At 48.6% G+C, this 23,481-nt stretch overlaps 1 protein-coding gene across 2 annotated transcripts in view; it reads right to left on the reverse strand.

Moving 5' to 3' along the window:
- The window catches only part of SH2B3 (SH2B adaptor protein 3), a 75,852-nt gene extending 57,013 nt beyond the window's left edge, over positions 1-18,839 (reverse strand). Inside the window, exons 1-2 of one of the 2 annotated variants that reach the window (XM_082230120.1) lie at positions 17,638-18,839; positions 2,632-3,414 (exon numbers count right to left, since the gene is read on the reverse strand). In XM_082230120.1, the coding sequence (XP_082086246.1) occupies positions 2,632-3,405 (774 nt within the window). In that variant the 5' untranslated portion in view covers positions 3,406-3,414; positions 17,638-18,839. Of the gene's footprint in view, positions 1-2,631; positions 3,415-7,107; positions 7,303-17,637 lie in introns of those variants that run through there. The other variant, XM_082230121.1, reaches the window with a different exon arrangement.
- Positions 18,840-23,481: the final 4,642 nt, after the last annotated feature.

Below are 23,481 nucleotides of genomic sequence, written 5' to 3' on the forward strand. Positions count from 1 at the left end.
GCCAAGAGTCAGTGTGGTGTAGTGGTTAAGAGCGGTAGACTCGTAATCTGGTGAACTGGGTTCGATTCCCTGCTCCTCCACAGCTTCTGGGTGACCTTGGGCCAGTCACACTTCTCTGAAGTCTCTCAGCCCCACTCATCTCACAGAGTGTTTGTTGTGGGGGAAGAAGGGAAAGGAGATTGTTAGTTGCTTTAAGACTCCTTAAAGGTAAAGGTAAAGGGATCCCTGACCATTAGGTCCAGTCGCGGCCGACTCTGGGGTTGCGGTGCTCATCTCGCTTTACTGGCCGAGGGAGCCGGCGTACAGCTTCCAGGTCATATGGCCAGCATGACTAAGCTGCTTCTGGCAAACCAGAGCAGCGCACAGAAACGCCATTTACCTTCCTGCCAGAGTGGTACCTATTTATCTACTTGCACTTTGACGTGCTTTCGAACTGTTAGGTGGGCAGTAGCTGGGACCAAACGACAGGAGCTCACCCCGTAGCGGGGATTCAAACCGCCAACCTTCTGATCGGCAAGTCCTAGGCTCTGTGGTTTAACCCACAGCACCACCCGCGTCCCTTTGAGACTCCTTAGGGTAGTGATAAAGCGGGATATCAAATCCAAACTCTTCTTCTTCTTCCTTCTCAAAGCCCAACACCTCATTTACCTGGCTTTGGGAAGGCAGAACAAGGGCTGGGGGGGGGCATCATATGTTGCAGAGGGCCATGCATTGGACCACCCTTGTCTAAAGTCTTTAATTAAATACGGCCAACCTACCTGTGTGCCCATCTCTCTATCCCTTGCACTGGCGCTGCTAGGGACACAGGGAAATCCTGGCAAGAGATTCACCAATAAAGGCCAGCTGCTCCTTCTGCTACTTGCAGCACGGCTGTACGTTGCTAGGTGCTGGAAATTGGCAAAGGGTTTAAATACTGAATCTTGGTATACAGTCGTACCTTGGAAGTAGAACGGAATCCGTTCCGGAAGTCCGTTTGACTTCCAAAACTTTCAGAAACCAAAGCGTGGCTTCTGATTGGCTGCAGAAAGCTCCTGCATCCAATCAGAAGCCGCGGAAGTCCCGTCGGACGTTCGGCTTCCAAAAATAGTTCACAAACCAGAACAGTCACTTCCGGGTTTGCAGCGTTCGTGAGCCAAAATGTTCGAGAGCTAAGCCGTTTGAAAACGAAGGTACGACTGCACTCGATTCTATATGGTAGCATTGGCAGAAAAACTGACGTATGAGCAGCACAAGGAAAATCTGATCGTTTATCACTCTGTAGCTCCTGGTAGCCATTCACAGGCTATAAGAGACGAAGATCATGGAAGAAAACCACCAAACACACATGGAAGGATGTGGGAGAGCTTTTGGAATAAGCTGATGGACTCTGATTCTAGCATGCATTGCCCGGATTGTATGTTTGCCAAGCCAAATATTACATTATGTTGATCTTTATGCTTTTTTGCAATTTTGAAAATAAATAAAAACATTTATAAACAACAACAACTGTGGGCTGTGTAAATAACAAATTCCTTTTATTTGGCTCCTCCAACGTTCGGCATCACCGGATGTCAACAAATTCCTGTATTACGACAGGATGAAAACTCTCCTCGGCCCATTTTCTCCATAAACCTCTGTAATGGCGGCTCTTATTTTCCTTTTCTCGAAACCAAAACGTCTCCAAGTCTGCGACCTTTCTTTATAGGGGAGTCACACCACCACCCTTGATCATTTTTGGTTTGGCGAGACACATGCCAATTAAAATCAAAGCACCCCCAAACTTTCTTGCAGTTGCAAAACTGCACCGAAAGTGGGATTGCATTGTGCAGCCTCAAAACCACCATGAACGCACAACTGAAAAAGGGCCTGGTGGGGAAGCGATGTCTACCCCACAACTAAGCTTAGACCTACAGACAAAACATTTCCCCACCAACATCCCCAGCTCAGTTTCACTTTCAGTAAACCCACCTCCCTTGGGAAAACGATGATCACTACTTTCACTAGGGCAAGCACCGTTTAACCAGGTCCTCCTCACCAGTCTAGAAAACGTAAACAACAAGAACACCATTCTAGTAGAAGATTCACACACACAAAAATGGGTCTCCTTTCCCACACGCAAAGTGCCAGCACGACAACAAACCGTTTGGACAGATACCTCCCCATGCCAAGCTGTGACAATGGCCCGGCTCTTGATAAGCTGCTCCTTCCCTGTGAATTTCTCTAAGCACAGAGTCATCTAAAGCAGGCATAGGCAAACTCCAGCCCTCCAGATGTCTGGGACTACAAATCCCATCATCCCTAGCTAACAGGACCAGTGGTCAGGGATGATGGGAATTGTAGTCCCAAACATCTGGAGGGCTGGAGTTTGTCTATGCCTAATGTAAAGCAAGCCGTTGCCCTCTACTAGCAGTAGGATTCTGGAAATATAATTGTGCACCGTAGGAAACAGACAAAGCCTCTGGGCAAAACGGCCCACCTCAGTGGTTCTTGCCACGAGGATGAATGAAAATGAAGGAAGAGACAAATTCTGCTTACTGGAAACAAGGCACAGTTGTGCTTCAGAAGCACAAGCAGCTTCCCCAAGGCAACCAAAACCGCAACACGCCATTGAGACAGAGAGAGAGGCGTCTGGGAGCGGCTCCCTTCACTCACCTTGGGGGGATCAAACACCTCCAGGATGTAATCGTCGTTGTCCAAAGCCCCCGCTCTCCGCAAAACCAGCCGGCACCTCTGCCAGCAAGCCCCGCTGTCCATCGTAGCCTCGGTCACCATCCAGTATTTCAGACTGCCCTCTTTCTGAATCTGAGAAGAGGGGTCTTGCGAAAGGGCCCACGGGAAGAACTTCCGGGCAAGGCCAGGCTTTGAAACGGAGTCCAATATCTCCCCTCCTCCAGGGGCCGGCTCCAAGGACCTCCTGCGGAAAAAGCTGCGCCAACTCCTCCTCAGGCGGTCCAGGGAAAAGGGTCTCCTCGCGGCCAAGGGGGAAGCCGTTCCTGCAAGGTCCTCTGAGCTCCAGGCCTTGGTCAGGCCTCGGGGGTGGGCCTCCGGGCCCCTGGCGGCCTGGTCAGCCAGTTCCACTTCGGCTTTGGCCACGACCCCCCCGAGGGAGCCACCCGGCTGCTTCCGGCCAGTCTCCCGGTAATCCCGCACCCTGCTGAAGGGGAGAATGCGGAACCGGTTCATGGCAAAGCCATCCTTCACCTCGTTGCGGAAGTACTGCTGGAAAAGGTCGGCGAACTGGAGGGAGAAATTCTCGGCCGCCAGGACTTCGTGCTGGGGGTTCTCGCTGACAAACAGGAGGTACTTGCGGGCCAGCTCTCTGGCGGTGGAGATGGCATGGTGCTCGCAAAACTCATTCCAGCCACCGGGGTGCGCAGGGTCGCCTGGCGGGGCAGGGAGCCCGTTCATCACAGGGGCCGGAAACATTTGGGGGCACTGCAGAAAAACGAGAACACAACCGCAATAGGAATGAATGGCAAAAGTAGTAATAAGAGTAATAATGCCACAGGAGCAACAATGGACTTGAATTCATAGACACTGCCAGTTCTGACTACGGCGGTACCTCTGGTTACGTACTTAATTCGTCCTGAAGGCCCGTTCTTAACCTGAAACTGTTCTTAACCTGAGACACCACCTTAGCAAATAGGGCCTCCCGCCACTGCTGCGTGATTTCTGTTCTCATCCTGAAGCAAAGTTCTTAACCCAAGGTACTATTTCTGCATTAGCGGAGTCTGCAACCTGAAGCGTCTATAACCTGAAGCATATGTAACCCGAGGTACCACTGTATACGGGTCAATTTCAAGAGAGTTCCCCTCAGGAGAGTTTCCATTTATTTTATTTATTTCGTAAGATTTACACACTGTCTGATTGCAAAAAGAAAAAGAAAGGAAACTCAAAGTGGTTTACCAAAAGTGAGCTGGTTGGGTTCTTGCGTTCCCCCAAGAAGAACATCCCTGCATTGTCTTTCAAGGACATTTTAAAGCCAAAACCTCTTATTTAGTTAGCGAAACTGAGCGAAAAGGGTGTCTGGTTAGGTTCCAAGGTCAGCTCAAGGGCAACCTTCAGTTGCTATGGCTCAGCTTGACTTACCTCGCAGGGTTATGAGGAGAGGGTTAGGGAAGAGACAACACAGCAATATTAAAATGCAATAAATGCATGTGGTTGTAAATGTATAGCCTTAAAAACTGCAATACAGTGGTACCTTGGGTTAAGTACTTAATTTATTCTGGAGGTCCGTTCTTAACCTGAAACTGTTCTTAACCTGAAGCACCACTTTAGCTAATGGGGCCTCCTGCTGCTGCTGCGCCGTCGGAGCACAATTTCTGTTCTTATCCTGAAGCAAAGTTCTTAACCTGAAGCACTATTTCTGAACGTATGTAACCTGAAGTGTATGTAACCCGAGGTACCACTGTAAAGCGCCCCCACTCAAGGACTTTTCAGGAAGATGAAAGAGGTTGATATGTCCAAGCATCAAAAACCCAGGAGTGACACAAGCTGCCCTCACATGCCAGTCTCCAAGGCCGTTCTTTCCAATTACAGTGGTACCTCAGGTTACAAACACCTCGGGTTACAAACACTTTGGGTTACAGACTCCGCTAACCCGGAAGTAGTACCTCTGGTTACGTACTTAATTCGTTCTGGAGGTCCGTTCTTAACCTGGAACTGTTCTTAACCTGAAGCACCACTTTAGCTAGTGGGGCCTCCTGCTGCTGCTGCGCCGTCGGAGCACAATTTCTGTTCTTATCCTGAAGCAAAGTTCTTAACCTGAAGCACTATTTTCTGGGTTAGCGGAGTCTGTAACCTGAAGCGTATGTAACCTGAGGTACCACTGTATGGATCCCTGACCATCTATAGGAGAAGGTTGTTCCTGGCTATCAGACTCCACATCTGTCTCCCAGAGCAGCCCCCTGACACCCCCCCCCCGTTTTGCACACAGACCAGATTCTTCCAAGGAAAAGGAATAGACATGCTACGTTTTCAAGTATCTGCTCCACCACCCATACAGGAGGGGTGGGGAACCTTCCACACAGGTGGCCCTGCAAGCCTCTGGATCTGACCCTCAGGACTTTTCTCCAGGCAAGACACTCTCCCAAGCAACGCCTGCTTGTAGTCCTGGTTTGCATTCTCCTTGAGGGCTTGTACCTGGGATGCGTCCCTGAACTCTGAAACTGGAACCGTGACTGTTTACCGTGGTATCATAGTGCTTTGAATGAATGCTGTGAGTGTGGTCTTACTTCCACACTTTGCAATGGGATGATATCCTGCACTACAGTGCACCTGAGGGTACCCGGCTAGCTTAGAAGGGGGGAAGGCATGCTGCGAGACATATAAGCACCCCTCTGTCCCTCCAGCGCCTCATTCGCAGCCTCTAAGCACCTGCTGCCTGAGGCAGGCAACCTCGCCTCTACCTAATGGTAGGGCCGGCCCTGGCCCAAGCCTCTCAGGTTTGTGCAAGGAAGTCCAGCGCTCTCTCTACCACAAAGGGATGGGATTTCACAGCCCACTTGGCTCTAGAGCGTGACGCCCTCCCAGCAAGCCCCTCTCCTCATCCTGCAAAAGTGTTTTTATCGTTGCAGCGCACGCCACTCCAAGCAGGAAGCGCGTTCGTTGCCCGCCCCAGTCAGCAGCACATGGGCAGCCTCTCTCTGCAGGCAGGCTCGCGACTTCCTCGAGAAAACCCATGCTTGCAATTTAAAGGCAAACTGACGGGAACGCCTCTCGAGGAAAGTTTGCTGGCCGAGAGAGCGTCCTTTAAATAATAACGATCACAATCCAAGTCTTGTAAACGGCAGCGTTCTGCCCACTGCAGAAGTAGCTATGCCAACTTCTGAATCTAGCTCCATCAACCACTGCCAGACGGGGGCCCCCTGGCACCCCCACTTTCCCCAGGAGGCTGAAAAAGGTTCCCCGCTTCTGATTCACAGCTCGCCCAGATTGCAAACTTGCTTTAACAATCACACGCTCGCAATGGGCTGCTGCGCGGAGCACCCAGTGGCTGCATGGGTTGCGATTTCAGATCGGCTGGGAACTTTCCGAGGGGGAAAGGGTCAGTCACAAAACGCTGAGCCGTGCGACATTTTGGGAGCTCGCCCGGGAAGAGGAAAGCCGCCGGGGTCTGGCATGTGTCAAGAGCGGGCCTGAGTGGCAAGACATCCCCGGGGTCGGAGTGGGGGACAGGAAGACATAGCAGGCAGCGATCTGAGAAGCAGGGGTCTCGATAATGGGCAAAGCGAGGAGAGAGTTAGCTGCAGCAGGCCGGGAGCTGGAGCGAAGGAGATAGCAAGATGAGGAGGATCCTTTCTTACGCTGCTGGTGGTGCAGAAACTTCACATGCCCTTGGTCAGAACGAACGCAAGGAAGAAGCAGGGGCACCACGTGGCTGGGAGGACCCCCAAAGATACCACGCCACCACGCTTCTGGGCAGCCGAACCCCAGGTGGGGCGAGCCACCCAGCCCAGAAGAGCCAGCAGAACTTGGAAGGCAACGCCAGAAGCCTCCAATCCGCTCCGGATCCAGAACCCAGAAAGGCATGCAAACGTGCTCCGCTCCTGGTCGGGCGCCTGAGCTCTTTGCCCCCCAGCCGGGCCCCCGCCTGCTGGGTCTATCAGCGAGACCAGCCTGTGGATGACTCAGCAACTGCTCTCGCTTCCACACACCAGGCCTCGTGCTTCACCTCAAGCCTTCCAGTGGTCACTGGGAAACGGGTGGGGGTAGGGGAGAGAGCGTGGGTAGGTGGGATCCAGCGGTCGTAGTTAAACAGGAGGAACCCCCAAGCACCACAATACCCCTTGCCCTGCAAAACAACAACAATTGGTCCTCCCTCTTCCAAAGGAGAGGTGCCATATTTGGGTTTTCCTTCCCATCGGACAACTACGTATCATCAGCGCACCTAGATATGGCAGCTTTGTGGTAACTCCTATTTTAAAGCCAGGATTGTCGTAACAACACACTCGTGCACACTGAAAATAGCCCACCCGGCGGTGGAAACCCCACCCCCCTTAGTGACACAGCCAAAAGTTGCAAAACAGCAAGCGCACTTTCGGGAAGGGGCTTCCCCCGCACTCCAGCGCAGCAGAGAAAGTAAAGGAAGGACCCCGCCCCAATTCGATACAAGATGTGCACCGTTACCTTGCAGGTGGCAGACTGGCACCTGTGGACGCGCTGGCCGGAGGGGGAGGCCCACCCATTTGGGAAGGAAAGCTCCTGGTGCAAAAGTGAAGGCCACCCCCCACTTGTGAGCGCAGAGTTCCCGGTCACGCACTAGGAAGGGCAGCGTTGACGTGCGGCAACAGCAGCCGCGCAGCACCGAAATAGAACCGTTTGAAAGATTCCCCCTTCTGCCAGCCGAATAAAATAAAAAAAACACACAATGGCTTTTTCTAGCGAGCACTATAGGAGGAAGTCCACTCCCAACTTCTCCTCTTTTTAGACTGGGGAAGTTGACGCGTTGCTGAGATGGAGGCAGGAGGAAGCACATTTCATGCTCCTGAAGAGCAGGGAGGTCTGAAGCTCTGGGGCAGTTGTATTCTCAATGAGAACCCCTCCCTTGGCACACAGAGGCAACACCAGAGTGCATGAAGCAGCAAACATATATACAAAAGACACACACACTGTACAGCTATAGGGCTGCCTGCTCCCCTCGCCAACCACCCTTCTATTCCCCCCCCCATTAAACTCCCCTAGAGCCTCCCCTTCTTGCCCCATGGGGGCTGTGTGATGACAGCATTACATTTTATTGTATATAGGAAGATATTCAGTAGCTCACTAGTCTTCAGTGAGAGATGTTCAAGCCGCAGTAGGATCGTGAGGTCTGACCTAGAATGGATTGCATCTGCTCACCGCAACAAACTTTGGGAGAGAAAAAGATTTTGAAAGAGCAATGGCAGAAGAAAGATGAGAGGGAAAAGGAGGAGGACAAGCAGAACCAGAAAAGAGAACCGAACAGGAGTGTACAGAAGGAAAGAAATTGGCTGCTTGCCTGTACTAACCCCTTGTTTCCACGCTGAGGGAACCCTTGCCACAGAGACGGGCCTGCCACAGAGCATCTTGGCATTGTGGACGGTGCTGGGAAGCCACAAAGTGCACACTGGCCAGGCCTGCTATGTGTCGCCATTGCTCAGCTCCCCAACCCAACCTCTGGCTGAGCATGAAACCTGAAACACAAGATGCCCACCGTTCCTGATCTACTCGGAGAACCGCCAACAAACTTCTGAGAAACACCAACCCGTCCCCAGAATGCAGCCAATCTGGGCACTGCAAACAACCACATCCAGGCATCTGTCCCTCACACACTTAGCTGGCTTTCAGCCAACAGGTTGTAAAAATAAATGCTGACCCTGCAAGGAAAAGTAGGGAAAGGTGTATCGTGGAAGTTCACGACAGGACACGGAAAGTTTTCTCCAAAGTGCAAAGTGTGCGTATGTTCATGCACACACACCTTTTCATAAAAGGCCCCTCACTACTAACAAAAATTCGTCATTACAGTCCTACCTTGGTTTTCAAACATCTTAGTTCTCAAACGTTTTGGCTCCGGAACGCCGCAAACCTGGAAGTAACTGTTCCAGTTTGTGAACTATTTTTTTTAAGCCGAATTTCCGATGGGGCTTCTGATTGGCTGCAGGAGGATTCCGTTCAACTTCCAAGGTACGACTGTATTTGTATTGAATTTGGAGAACAGACAATACCACTGTTGATTGGTGAAGTATGCCTGTTTCCAGCCTCTCAATCTGCAGGCATTCTACAAAGTTTTTAATACTTTAAACATTGGCCTGTTAATTTTGGTAGAACTAAGCAGCCTTCCAAATCCCTCCCCTTGCTGTTTCTTCTCAGCATTTGATAGTCAGAGGTACATTGCCTTGGACTATGGAGGTTCCATTTAGCTGTCATGGTTAGCATGTCAGACTTGGACACAGGAACCCTGGCTCTGGACTTCTTACAGTTCTCCAGAATTGTGAGCCACGGCCCTCTGTATCCATCCTTAATCTTCCCAGCATATGATACCAGCAAGTCACAACAAGAGGCTCTGAAACTTCAAAAAGGCCGAGGCAAATCCCTCACAGATGATCCTCCTGGATGTTATCCAGATATGCCATCAGCTCCCAGGGGGATGGGCGGAGAAAAGGGAGTCGATCCTTCATTTTAACCTGCAACCCACTGAGGACATTCCAGACAAATAAGCCTTTGAGAAACCCAGTCCGCTCTGCTCTCATATGACCAGAATGAGGGGGGAAAGTGTGCTGGGAGGGGAAGGCACCAAAATCACAAACCCAACTGCAGAACTTATCCAAAGACTGCTCTTCTTACCCACAAACCTAGTCAATAATAATAATAAACTTTTTTAAAAAAAGTTTAAAAGTGTTGAGCCATAAATAAACTAGCAACAAGCACAAGTTAAATGCTGGGATGCAGAAAGGGGAGGTATGGGGAAGTCCGAGAAAAGAGGTTTATGAAAAATTGTTATGAAACTATACGTGTTTGTATGTCTTTTTATGTGTGTGTTTGTTCAAAAAATTTGTAAAACTAATAAACATTTTATTTAAAAAAAACAAGCACAAGTTAAATGAGTTCTAGAATTGTCCCACCTCACTTATAATTTTTTTTTGCATTTATGCACTACAATCCCCACCCACATATGAAGTTTGAAACCAATTACCAATGATCTGGAATGCATAATCCCAGAGGGAGGCACACCCGGTCCCATCCTGACTCGCTCTGCCCACAGTGACTTTTCCAGCAGGCAGAAAACAGGAGGATGAGACAATTCACTTGATATATTCCACAATTCACAGAGGGTAAGGCTGTCCATAGCTATGAGTTGCGATGGTTGTTTCACACCCACCAACATTTCTGCTGTGCTGCAAGATGCAGTGGCAGCCCTTGTAAACTCAGAGGGCTTTACAAGGAAATGAGGCTAATATGATTGAGGAGGGGGTGGGTCTATTGGCCACAGCTCCCATCAGCCCCAGCTGGTAATAAATCGGCTAACTAATGATTTGCTGTCCTTTGGGAAAACCCCAAATCAGCTACCCGAGGCAGCGGCCTCACTCGGCTTAATGGTAGGGGCCAGCTTAGCCCAAGAGACATTGTTGTTACGAGTGTGTACCTGGACTCCCAGGTACGCAGCCAGCACTCAGGTGTATATTCACATGCACACTGCTGAGAGATTTAAGATCTTTTGCTGGAGTTATGATGTGTGCTTGTTTAGGGGTGTGTATGTCAACAATCTTATGCCCACAAGAAGCTCTCACACAAAGAAAACGAAAAAGGCTTGGTTTATTACAAAAAATAGGAGGGACAGAATATATAAAAATGCTGCTTTAGACAGCAAAGCTACAGTCTAAGCAGGTTGCATATAACAATATCTAACACACCTTGATTAAGGAGTGAAAGATTCCCTAACTAGTCTAAAAGCCTACAGAAGAATGGACATGACAATTTTGCTATAAACCCACACTATGAGGAGGAGAAAAGAAAGTATACCTGTCCTTAAAGCAAACCAGAGGAGCGCTGAGTAAGTTCTGTCCTGTTGGAGCTAGGAGAGCCCAATTAATATTTGCATCTATTTATTTTTTAATACCCTTTTTGCCAAGTGGAGAGGGGAGCGAATTGTGAAATTTCTATGATTTACATAGATACTTCTGAAATTTCCTGGCCCGGTTCTCACCTTGCCCATCTTAGTGAAGAATGGCTGATAGTGAGCGATTACCTGAAACTAGGCGTCTTTGGATGAGGAGCTGAGTACCTTGAGAGTCGAATGGAATCCGTTCTGGAAGTCCGTTCAAATTCCAAAATGTTTGGAAACCAAAGCGCAGCTTCTGATTGGCTGCAGGAAGTTCCTGCAGCCAATTGGAAGCCGCAGAAGCCCATTGGATGTTTGGGTTCCAAAGAACGTTTGCAAATCGGAACACTCACTTCCGGGTTTGTGGCGTTCAGGAGCCAAAACGTCCGAGCACGGCCAGATGAGGCCCTAAGCTACTGAAGGTAATGGGGCCCTTTATATGTCCAGCTGTCCTTTGTCAACAACAAATTGTTGCTGTTTTTTGTATTGTAAAAGGTAAAGGGACCCCTGACCATTAGGTCCAGCCGTGACCGACTCTGGGGTTGCGGCGCTCATCTCACTTTATTGGCCGAGGGAGCCAGCGTACAGCTTCTGGGTCATGTGGCCAGCATGACTAAGCCGCTTCTGACTAACTGGAGCAGCTCACGGAAACGCCGTTTACCTTCCCGCCGGAGCGGTACCTATTTATCTACTCACACTTTGACGTGCTTTCGAACTGCTAGGTTGGCAGGAGCTGGGACCAAGCAATGAGAGCTCACTCCAGATTTGAACTGCCAACCTTCCGATCGGCAAGCCCTAGGCTCAGTGGTTTAGACCACAGCACCACCCACGTCCCTTTAGGTATAATAAAGGTAAAGGGACCCCTGACCGTTAGGTCCAGTCGTGGCCGACTCTGGAGTTGCGGCGCTCATCTCGCTTTACTGGCCGAGGGAGCCGGCGTACAGCTTCCGGATCATGTGGCCAGCATGACTAAGCCGTTTCTGGCAAACCAGAGCAGCGCACGGAAACACCGTTTACCTTCCCGCTGGAGTGGTACCTATTTATCTACTTGCACTGGTGTGATTTTGAACTACTAGGTTGGCAGGAGCAGGGACCGAGCAACGGGAGCTCACCCCGTGGCGGGGATTCGAACCGCCAACCTCCTGATTGGCAAGTCCTAGGCTCTGTGGTTTAACCCACAGTGCCACCCGCGTCCCCTTTTTGTGTTGAATGTATGCTATATGGTAATTTATGGACCTAATAGGTATCTAAAGCCATTTGCCACTGTTGCTGTATGTAGGTTTTATTTTATTTGTTTTTTATTGTATATTTTGGAAATATACATGCAGGTTTTTTCCCCTTTAACTTTTTTGGGGGGCCCCAAGAGAGTGGGCCCCTAAGCTATAGCTTGTTTAGCTTATACGTAAATCCAGAACTGTGTCCGAGTACCAAGGCGTTCAGGATCCAAGGTACGACTGCATTTGCTTGACAGCTAAATTTGCATGTGTTAATCCTTAAATCAGATGTGTGTGGCTATTCCTCAATGCCTTTCAGCAGGGGGCTGGAATCTGGCTGGTTCCATTGTCACCAAAGCTCATCTTTGGAGGGTCTCATGTCGTATTTAGAGTTATTTGAATCTTATGCCATGTCCTACAAACCATATCATAAATTCAGATTCACGCACACCTCCTTACACTTCTTGCTCTATAATGAGACGCTGCTTTCTGGGACCAGGCCCGGGGACAGTTGGTTTGGACAACTGCTCCCATCAGTCCCAGCCAGGATAGCATGTCAGACTGCTTGAAATCATTTCTCTTTTCTCCCTTCCTGCACCCTCGCACTTCCCTCCCTCCGTAGGAGCATTCAAGGCCTCTTCTCCAGTTTCCTTGACAGCTAATCCTGGCCTCAGGTTGCTGCAATCCCTTGGCACCTGTAGAGGCCAGTCACCTGTACAGGTGGTGTCATCTTAATATGAATATTGTGGGGTGAGGGGTAGGATAAATGCTCCAACATGGGGCAGAAATCCTAACTTCAGTGGTCTAATGAACCTTCAGCTCCACTTTTTGCTTATTCAGAAGTGTATTTTCTCACAGAGCATGGCCAAAGCTGGTGTTAAGTGGTTAGGGTGTTGGTCTAGGACCACAAGGGTCCGGGTTCAAATCCCTACTACCCACTCAGCCACAATGCCCCAGAAAATTGCCTTCTAGTCCTAACCCGCCTCACAGTGTTCTTGATAGGGTGGGTATGTGGGGTGGAAACGAACAACACTCCCTATATCTTGGGCCCTAAATTAATTGCCAATTAAAAGAAAAAGTCCCTGCCCTCCAGGTGCTTCCAAATATCAATGGCAGGAACAGAGTGAGATGAGTCAATGCGGCCAAAGATCTGAGAATGAAGAGGTTAAATGAACAGTTTTGTGACTGATACTACTACCACAGATACTACTACCACAGATTCATGGACCACCAAGAGTATGGTTCCACGTTCTGATTTAATTCTTCTCTTTCTTCACAGCCACTAGGATTGTCCTAAGGAGCTACAGATTCTAGCAAGTGATCCGGAAAACAGATAACTAGCTAAACTTGGGGGTGGGTGGGTGTTTACATACCTGCGGAAGATACATCATTTCAGCAAAATAACCACCAAACCCTTAATCTTAATTAATCTGGTTTCTGACAGACACCTAAATATATATAATGATGGGGCTCATCGGCTCTCAACTAGCAGACTATTCTCCAAAGCAGAGGGCATCCTCTGCCCCCTAAACGGGCCTTGCATATCGTTGCCTCTTAGATCTAAGGCCCGGGGGCCGGATCCGGCCCAATCGCCTTCTAAATCCAGCCCATGGACGGTCCAGGAATCAGCGTATTTTACATGAGTAGAATGTGTGCTTTTATTGAAAATGCATCTCTGGGTTATTTGTGGGGTATAGGATTTCGTTCATTTTTTTCTTCAAAATATAGTCCGGCCCCCACATGGTCTGAGGAACGGTGGACCGGCCCATGGCTGAAAAAGTTTGCTGACCCCTGTATAATACAGTTAAAGCACATTGTGTTTGTTGGGTTGGAGAGGGTTACAAGGTGACTTAAAAGAGCCTTAACAAGAGTACCATTGGGTGTAAGAAGAATAGTGATAATGGGGGAGGAATTTGGATCACCCTGAACCAGAAAAGACAGCCATCCTTCAAAATCTGCACTTCTCAGAATTTTGTGGTCCAGTTCTCTGGCCAAATTTATGTATACTAAGGGGAAGATTGCCTAACACCGTCCATAGCAATGAAATAACACCCAAATGCATTATGCTAGGCGGGGCGAAATTATATTTTAAAATGCTGGTTATTACAATTCACAATAAACGGCTGGGGAATTTTCAAGCCAACTTTCTAAAGAGAAAAATCGCAGCAACAACAAAAAAAAAAAGAACGGTTGGAAATAAAAAATGACAGATTTGCCCACCTGTGGCTAGAAAATTTCAGTACATGCAGCTTATTGTGGGGGGTGGGGAGATAAATTCATTCTCTGTCCCGCAGCCCTAAAAGGCATAGCAAGGCCATTGGCCATCTTTTGCACCAGGGCAGCCTAGCAAAGGCCAAAGGATCACACCAACCAATTCTTCTTTTTTCCACATACACTCAGAACACAGACTTTCAAGAATCTCTCAGTGGGTTCAAGGGGAGACACAGGAAATGACTGACAACTAAAGCCTTTTTTTTTTGTTTCTGTTTTTCAGAGAAGGGTCAAATGCAAACTAATGGCTGGACTAATTCCACAAAAGCACATACATTAGCATTGCACGTAGAAAAAAGAAGCCTGACATTCTCAGCTTTAATTTACGTAGTTTGTGGGTTTTTTGGTGGTTTTTTTCAAGTTTCTAGTCATTGAAGAGGAAGGGTTGCTGCAACCTTATTTGGCAGTGGGGCAGGGAAGATTTGTGGGGGGTGTGTGTTCATGATTGTGTCTAGGACCAAAGAGCCCCAGTGGGGAGGGGGGGTTTCATGAAGGAACTGGGAACACCCATTTGAGAGGCTGAACTTTTGCTGTCATTGGATGTGTAATGTATTGGTTGTATTTATTTATTCTGCCCATTTATGCAGCCTGACTTTTAAAAGTAATTCCCCACCACCACCACCACATCTCGCATCTCAGTTCTTCACAACTATCAACACTTGTAAGATTTCTCCTGCCACACATGCGGTTAAGAGTTGCCAACTTTTCACCTTTTATACAGGCAGAAATCTAGCAGACAAAAGGTTTCCCAGGCACGGAGAGAAAAAGTTAAGAGAGGAAAAGTGTCTCTGTGTTTTGTGTTCAATTTCAGCTGCCCAATCAAAAAGGCAGAGGTTCCCTGGCCCAAACTGGCAACCCTCAAAGCAGCAGCGCATTTTGCATCGAGGTGCATGGAGGCCACCCCATGCCAGGCAGCAGGGAGAGAGGAAACCCCCAACTTAGGGGTGGCAGGTTCAAATACCGACCAGCTTGTTAAATCAAATTACCTGGTCAGGGGGAGGTGAGTCTTCAATATTTCACTTTTGGATTTTCAATTAAAACCCTTCCCCGGAAAGGCTAATGTCTGAATGACAACTGGTCTGGGAAAAGTATTGGACAGATGCCCTGATCGGATTTTATCTGGACTGAACAGACTGGGCGTCTATATGCAGTGGGAAGATTTTTGGATTTGGCAGAAACATCAGTCTGTGAAGCGATGCTGCGAACCTACGGACTTAAAAATCACACAGAAACATACTGTTTTGAGCTTTCTCGCTTGCTGGAACAACTCAGAGGCTGCGGAAAATACAGTGGTACCTTGGGTTAAGTACTTAATTCGTTCCAGAGGTCCGTTCTTAACCTGAAACTGTTCTTAACCCTGAAGCACCACTTTAGCTAATGGGGCCTCCTGCTGCTGCTGCGCCGCCGGAGCACAATTTCTCTTCTCATCCTGAAGCAAAGTTCCTAACCTGAGGTAATATTTCTGGGTTAGCGGAGTCTGTAACCTGAAGCATATGTAACCCGAGGTACCATTGTAATGAGGATTAACATCAGAATGGCTTATGGGAACTATTGTGAATGATTATAAAAAGCAGTAGACGTATGAGGTGATCAGATCCCGCCCCGCCCCCCAACCTCAGAACATGGGGAAGTCCCCCCGAAAATTTTTATAATTTGGCATAATATTTGGTCTGTTGGGTTATTGAATAATATGCATAATTTGGAATATATGATGTGGTTTGACTGGATTGTTAAAATGGAAAATTAATAAGTATTATTTTAAAAAATAATAATAGGGGTGGCAGGTTCATATATTTAAAAGGGGTGTGGGTCTGGGGAAGGTCTCCCACGCACAAGATCGTACATTCAATTGGTCCAAAATGCAGCGACTGGGTTGCTTTCACATCTCATAGAACTCTCCTTGTAAAATAGTTTGCTGGCCCAATTCAAGGCGCTCACATCGGTGTTTAAAACCCTCAATGACTCAGGCCCCAAACACCTGAAAGACCACCTACGGACTAAGGTTACCTGACGTCCCCGTTTCCCAGGGACAGTCCCCAGATTTACAAACCAGTTCCCATACAAAATCCATTGAAGTTGAAAAGTGTCCCCATATTCATTGAAAAAAATCTGGTAAGCTTGCTACAGACACTCTCAGGTACCAAGATAAACCACCCTTTTGGGTAGTTCCATCTGCCTCAGAATTTCAGGGTTGCCGGGTGGCCCAGGGGGAGAGGGCATTCCCTGTGGCAGCCCCTAAAGTGTGGGGCTACCTCCCCACAGAGAAGCGCCTGTCTGGCACCTTCATTGTACAGCATTCATTTCAGGGAATGCTGAAAATTCACTTCTCGACCCTGGCTTTTGGCCACCCACCTTATTTCTGGGCTTTTAAGTTCCTTCAAATGGTTATGCCTTGCAACTTGCAAAATAAAAAAATTCCTTCCAGTAGCACCTTAAAGACCAACTAAGTTAGTTCTTGGTTAGTTAGTTCTTTTTTTTATTTTGACTACGGCAGACCAACACAGCTACCTATCTGTAATTGCGACTTGCAGTTATTCTTACAGATCATGGTTTCATAATTATTAAGAGTGAATTTCTGTTTATCATTTGCTGATGTTTTTCGAGAGTTAATTTTATTGTGCGCTATTATATTCCAATAGATTATTGACTATTACAGTGGTACCTCGGGTTAAGTACTTAATTCGTTCCGGAGGTAGGTCCGTTCTTAACCTGAAACTGTTCTTAACCTGAAGCACCACTTTAGTTAATGGGGCCTCCTGCTGCCGCCACACCGCGGGAGCACGATTTCTGTTCTTATCCTGAAGCAATGTTCTTAACCTGAAGCACTATTTCTGGGTTAGCGGAGTGTGTAACCTGAAGCGTATGTAACCCGAGGCACCACTGTATTCCATTTAATATAAGTTGTCCCACTTTAAAGTTACGTTTTATTACGACTTTTATTCTAACGTGTGTGTTCTTTGTTGTATATTTTCTTCCTTGTGCATAGCAATACAGAAAGGCGGTATACAAATTAAAAGTGAAATGAAATGTTCTAATTGCTGTAACCACGTCAAAATCTTGGGGTGAATGGGGGGGGGGGTTTTAAAAAATGCCCGTAAACTAATGATAACAATAATAAGCATTGAGGGAGGCAAGATGGCAGATCACAGCCATTCCCCAATGTATTCAGGAGAGCAGGGAAAAGTAGTTGCAAAAATCCTGCACGCTTCACATCTAAACCCAGCTGTCAGAAATCCAACAGGGGCAGTTTCCCATCAGGAATAATGTACGTGCACCTCAGCTCAGCCTGCCCACCCCTTAATATCCTGAGCCAACAGCTCCTCAGTACTAAGGAATGGGCACTCTGTCCATGCTCAGCAGCACTCTTTTTTTGTACTACAGCACAGGAGAAAACCCCATGTTTTTTGGGGGGGCGGGCTCGTGTTTTGCCCCCGAGCAATCAACTTTGAACAAAATACACAAAGATGCCCTTTTTATGGGGCGGAGGGATAGTCCTCAAGCAAGTACTGTAAACCCAAACTCGAAGTATTTCCCGGAGCAGAGGCGCGCTAGGTGCGCGGTCTGCTCCGAGGGAAGAAAAAAGGGGGAGCGGCAGAAAGTTGGGGGTCCCCTTACCTGGAGGAGAAGCCGGCGCTCGTCCCGTGGCCCATGGTGCGCCTTGCCCGGCGCCCGTCCGCCCACAGCCCTCGCCGGGGCGGCAGCAGCAGCGAGGAGAGTCCACCTCGTCGAGAGAGAAAGATACAAGGCGGCGGCGAAGGGACCGAGCTCGCCTCGCCCCCTCCAGGCGCCCGGGCGGCGGTGGCGACGCCTTTTTCGGGCGGTTATGTAAAAGGCAGCCCGGGTCCGGGAAGGGAGGAGGAGCCGCCCCTCGGGGGCCGCGGGAGAGCCGGGCGGGCCGCGCGCTCTGGCGGCGAAAGGCTCCTCGGGGCGCGTCGTCGGAGGGAGAAGTTGGCGCTCGGGCGCGCTCGGCTAGAAGCGCCCGGGCGCGCAGGGAAACTTTCTAGCGCCGGGTTTCGGTCCTCGACGGCGGAAGGCGGCCGGGGTTGTGTAAGCGGGAGGGCCGCCGCCGAGCCGCCGCTCCGCCGCCCCGCATCTTTCCCACCCTCGGAGGCGGCTCTTCGCCTCGCCAGGAAACGGCGCGCAGGGGCGGAGGAGAAAGCGCGGAGAGGCGGCCGAGAGCGCACAGGAGTTGGAGAGGTCGCAGGGCTCCCCCCGCGCCCCTGTTCGCCAGCTCCGTAGGGGAAGAGGGCTGCTCTCTGCCTGCGCAAGGCTCCGGGTTCAAGTGTCTGCCGGCCCGTGTCGGTAATACTAGTCTGGATGGGCTCCGTATGAGGCAGCGCCTTGTTGGAAGGAAGGGCGCAGTGGCAGAGCAGCAGCAGAAGGCTCGGGTTCCATCGTCAGCATCTGAAAACCCGAAGTGCTGCTGCCCATCCGTGTCGGCAATACCAGTCTGGGTGGACTTCGTATAAAGCAGCTTCTTGTTAGGGAAAGGGCCGAGCAGCTCTTTTGCTTGCAGAAAGCTCGGATCCAGTCCCCCCAAAGTACGGCTGCCAGCCCGTGTTGACAAAACTGCTCTGTATGAGGCAGCTTGTTGTTAGGGGAAGGGCTGTGTAGCGCAGTGGCAGGGCAGCAGCTTTGCTTGCAGAAGGCTCTGGGTTCAATCCTTGGCACCTGAAATCCTGGAGAATGCTGCCAGTCAGTGTCAGCAATACTAGTCTGGGCAGACCAGCAGCTTGAAGCAGGATAAGGCAGCTGCTTTTTTTCCATTCAAAATATTTTAACTGAAATTTTTACAGACATAAAAGAGATGTGCAACATACGTGAATAAAAACCTTTTGTCACATCAACAAAGGGAAGAGTTATTTGCAAGCACCTTTACTTTTTCTGGCTGGGAGTCCAGGAGAGACGGTAAAATAAGGAGATAGAGAAGGGAAATTCTGTCTAGTTCTACCACATTAAGAATGCATCCTTTCCAGAATGAAGCATCACCTCTAGGACAGCGCAAGCTTTGCTGTTTGTTTATAAAGTTGATGAAAAGTTGCCAGATTACTAAAAACTGGCCTTTTTTGGTTGTGCCTCACATCACCTGAGCCAGCTGTGCCAGTACAGGGTGGCGTGCCAAACTCTATGAAGCCACTTGTCAGAAGCCACCCAGAGTGGCTGGGGCAACCTAGTCAGATGGGCAGGATAAAAATATTATTATTATTATTCATTTATTATTACTTGTGGTATGACAATGTGGTTTGCATCTTTCCAATGAGTTGCTAATTCTGATCTAGCAGCTGCCTGGAGCAACACTGATTGAGTTATTGTGTTAACAATTGGCAATAATGTAAGGTTACCAGATGAATCTGGGGACACTTTTCAACTTCAATGGATTTTGTATGGGGACTGATTTGTAAATCCGGGGACTGTCCCTGGGAAACGGGGATGTCTGGCAACCTTACAATAATGCTATCATGGGACCCAAAACCATCACCCATCATCATCATCACTTTTTAATTTGTATACTGCCTTTCTAGCTTACAATACTCAAGGCTGTTTACATGCCGAAGAAACAAAGAATATACACCTTATAACAATCTAATGCAATACAAAAAGGTGATAATAAAACCGCTTTAAAATAAGCAATCTACATCAAATAAAGTAACATTCAACAATCATTAGAATAGTATAGAATAATAATGTTGTTGTTGTTGTTGTTTAGTCGTGTCCACCTCTTTGTGACCCCCTGGACCAGAGCACGCCAGGCACTCCTGTCCTCCACTGCCTCCCGCAGTTTGGTCAAACTCATGTTTGTAGCTTTGAGAACACTGTCCAACCATCTTGTCCTCTGTCGTCCCCTTCTCCTTGTGCCCTCCATCTTTCCCAACATCAGGGTCTTTTCCAGGGAGTCTTCTCTTCTCATGAGGTGGCCAAAGTATTGGAGCCTCAGCTTCAGGATCTGTCCTTCCAGTGAGCACTCAGGGCTGATTTCCTTCAGAATGGATGGGTTTGATCTTCTTGCAGTCCATGGGACTCTCCAGATTCTCCTCCAGCACCATAATTCAAAAGCATCCATTCTTTGGCGATCAGCCTTCTTTATGGTCCAGCTCTCACTTCCATACATCACTACTGGGGAAACCATAGCTTTAACTATACGGACCTTTGTTGGCAGGGTGAAGAATAATAATATCAGCATATAAAAATTAAACAGAACCCCACTCTTAACAATTACAATAAATAATTTCGAAACTACAATTAATAAAACAGCGGCAAGCCAGAGTGCATAAAATAATGCAATACAAATTGGGAAGCAGAGACTGGAGGGTGAGGCAAGGCAAGTGGAAGAAGACCTTGCCTGATGGAGTCCCTCCCCTCACAGTTCTTCCTCCAGGACCAGCTTCCTTATGAAATAGCAGGTGGGATGGTAAACACCTTGTTCCAGAAATGGTTCATCTTCTCACAACTCCACTAAGGGGAGTTGTTAGGGGAAGGGCTGTAAGGTTGTAGCTCAATGAGAGAGCACCTGTTTTGCAGGCAGAAGGTTCCGGATTCAATCCCTGGCGTGTCCAGGTAGGGCGAGGTGTGTCCTCTGCCCGAAACCCTGGAGAGATGCTACCAGTCAGAGTTGTTGTTTAGTTGTTTAGTCGTGTCCGACTCTTCGTGACCCCTCTGGACCAGAGCACGCCAGACACTCCTGTCTTCCACTGCCTCCCACACTTTGGTCAAACTCATGCTGGTAGCTTTGAGAACACTGTCCAACCATCTCGTCCTCTGTCGTCCCCTTCTCCTAGTGCCCTCCATCTTTCCCAATATCAGGGTCTTTTCAAGGGAGTCTTCTCTTCTCATGAGGTGGCCAAATTATTGGAGCCTCAGCTTCACGATCTGTCCTTCCAGTGAGCACTCAGGGCTGATTTCCTTCAGAATGGAGAGGTTTGATCTTCTTGCAGTCCATGGGACTCTCAAGAGTCTCCTCTAGCCCAGAATTCAAAAGCATCAATTCTTCGGAGATCAGCCTTCTTGATGGTCCAGCTCTCACTTCCATACATCACTACTGGGAAAACCATAGCTTTAACTATACGGACCTTTGTTGGCAAGGTGATGTCTCTGCTTTTAGACAATCCTAAAATAGATGGAACAACAGCAGCCTAACTTCAGGTAAGGCAGTTTCCTAGGTCCTAACCAGATGTACCGACCCGCAACTTGGGACAGTCTGAAAAAGGGTTTGGGCAAATTCACGGAAGAAGCCGTGGGGTGGGGTGGGGCGGTTGCCTCTGAGGTTGTTGAGGTGCATGAGCAGGGATGGGATTCTGTGCTCAGGCCAAGGTTGTGGAGGTTGCTGATACTGGATGGGGCCTTTGCAAAGTCTGCTCTGAAGTTCTCGTGGAACTACCAGCCCACTGCCAGCTAGAGCCTGGGGTTTGGAAGTCTCTCACACCTGCTAACAGAGATAATAATAATAATAATAATAATAATAATAATAATAATAATAATAATAAACTTTTATTTATATCCTGCCCTCCCTGGCCAAAGTTGGACTCAGGGCGGCTAATATCAGATATATAACATTAGTATAAAAATCAAACAATAATTAAATTACCTCCTAAAAACAGGTCAAATCAAATTAAAGTCTAATACAGGGGTCAGCAAACCTTTTCAGCAGGGAGCCGGTCCATTGTCCCTCAGACCTTGTGGGGGGCTAGGCTATATATTTTTTGGGGGGGCGAAGGAATTAATTCCTACGCCCCCAAAATAACCCAGAGATGCATTTTAAATAAAAGCACGCATTCTATTAATGTAAAAACACCAGACAGGCCCCACAAATAACCCAGAGCTGCATTTTAAAGAAAAGGGCACATTCTACTCGTGTAAAAACACGCTGATTCCCAGACCATCTGTGGGCCGGATTGAGAAGGCTATTGGGCCGGATCAGGCCCCCGGGCCTTAGTTTGACTACCCCTGGTCTAATTAGATGGCTTTCCACAGGGTTAGGGCTGGGAATAGTAATTGCTCATCGGCCCAACTGTTTACGCTGCTCTTATATGGATGGGCCTGTGAGAATGCTGGGTATATTAGTTCTTATACAAAAAGAAAAGAGGAGTCAGGCTGAGCCCTGACCAAAGGCCTGGTGGAACAACTCCATATTGCAGGCCCTGCGGAAAGAGGTCAAATCCTGCAGGGCCCTGATCTCTTGTGGCAGAGCGTTCCACCAAGCCGGGGCCAAGCCCAAAAAGGCCCTGGCCTTGGCCAAGGCCAGCCTAATCTCTCTGAAGAAGAAGAGTTTGGATTTGATATCCCGCTTTATCACTACCCGAAGGAGTCTCAAAGCGGCTAACAATCTCCTTTCCCTTCCTCCCCCACAACAAACACTGTGAGGTGAGTGGGGCTGAGAGACTTCAGAGAAGTGTGACTGGCCCAAGGTCACCCAGCAGCTGCATGTGGAGGAGCAGGGAATCAAACCCGGTTCACCAGATTACAAGTCTACCGCTCTTAACCACTACACCACACTGGCTCTCTGGGGCCCAGGATCTCCAAGGTGTTATTATTTGCAGACCGTAAGGTCCTCCATGGGGCGTACCAGGAGAGGCGGTCCTGTAGGTATGAGGGTCCTAGGCCACATAGGGTTTTAAAGGTTAAAACCAGCACCTTGAACATGATCCTGTACTCCACTGGGAGCCAGCGCAGCTGGTATAGCACTATGATATCATTTTTCTGTTCCAAAGCAAGAGATGTGAAGGAGAGAAATGGTGTTTATGTTTGTGTGCGCATGGCTGGAATTGTAGATAAATGGAATTAGGCAGTGCTTTTTTTCTTTAAAAAGTGTTTAGGGGTACTCTCGTTTTGACTTGAGAAAACCACCATTTTATAGTTCAGATCGGGGAAAGTAAATAGACAAAAGTACAAAGATTCCCAAAATGTTTAGGGGTATGCGTACCCTCAGAAAAAAAGAACCAGAATTAGGATTCTCTTCCCTAGCTTGACAAAAAACCCAGTGCAATGGCTTGTTGTGCAGCCAGCGCCCCCCTGCAGGTCAAAAACCCAAAATCTTCCCCATGGAATCAGAATTGTATAATTGCTAGGGGAGGGGATGGTAGCTTTGCTGTGGGACATGTGCTCCTTCTGGGATAGTCTGTCCTCCTTTGGCCCCCACCCTGCAGTCAGCTCTCACCTGTGGCTCCTGGAAGCTGTCAGCATGCGACAGACAGTGGCCACACCTGGAGAACAGCTTCGGCAGGCCAGATAAACCAGGTGAGGGGAGCGGATGGGTTTCAAATCCTCGGTGAGTTAGGAACTTCCCTTGCCATTGAAGAATGAGGGGCTGTGGGGATCACCTGGGAAGGGAGCCCATCTAGGAGAAGGAAACTCTGAAAACCTCTGAAATGAATAAATTAAGGTCTTATGTATATAATAAAGGTAAAGGGACCCCTGACCATTAGGTCCAGTCATGACCGACTCTGGGGTTGCGGCACTCATCTC

Source organism: Podarcis vaucheri (assembly GCF_965113315.1).
Source record: "Podarcis vaucheri genome assembly, chromosome: 7".
Classification (NCBI taxonomy): Eukaryota; Metazoa; Chordata; class Lepidosauria; order Squamata; family Lacertidae; genus Podarcis; species Podarcis vaucheri.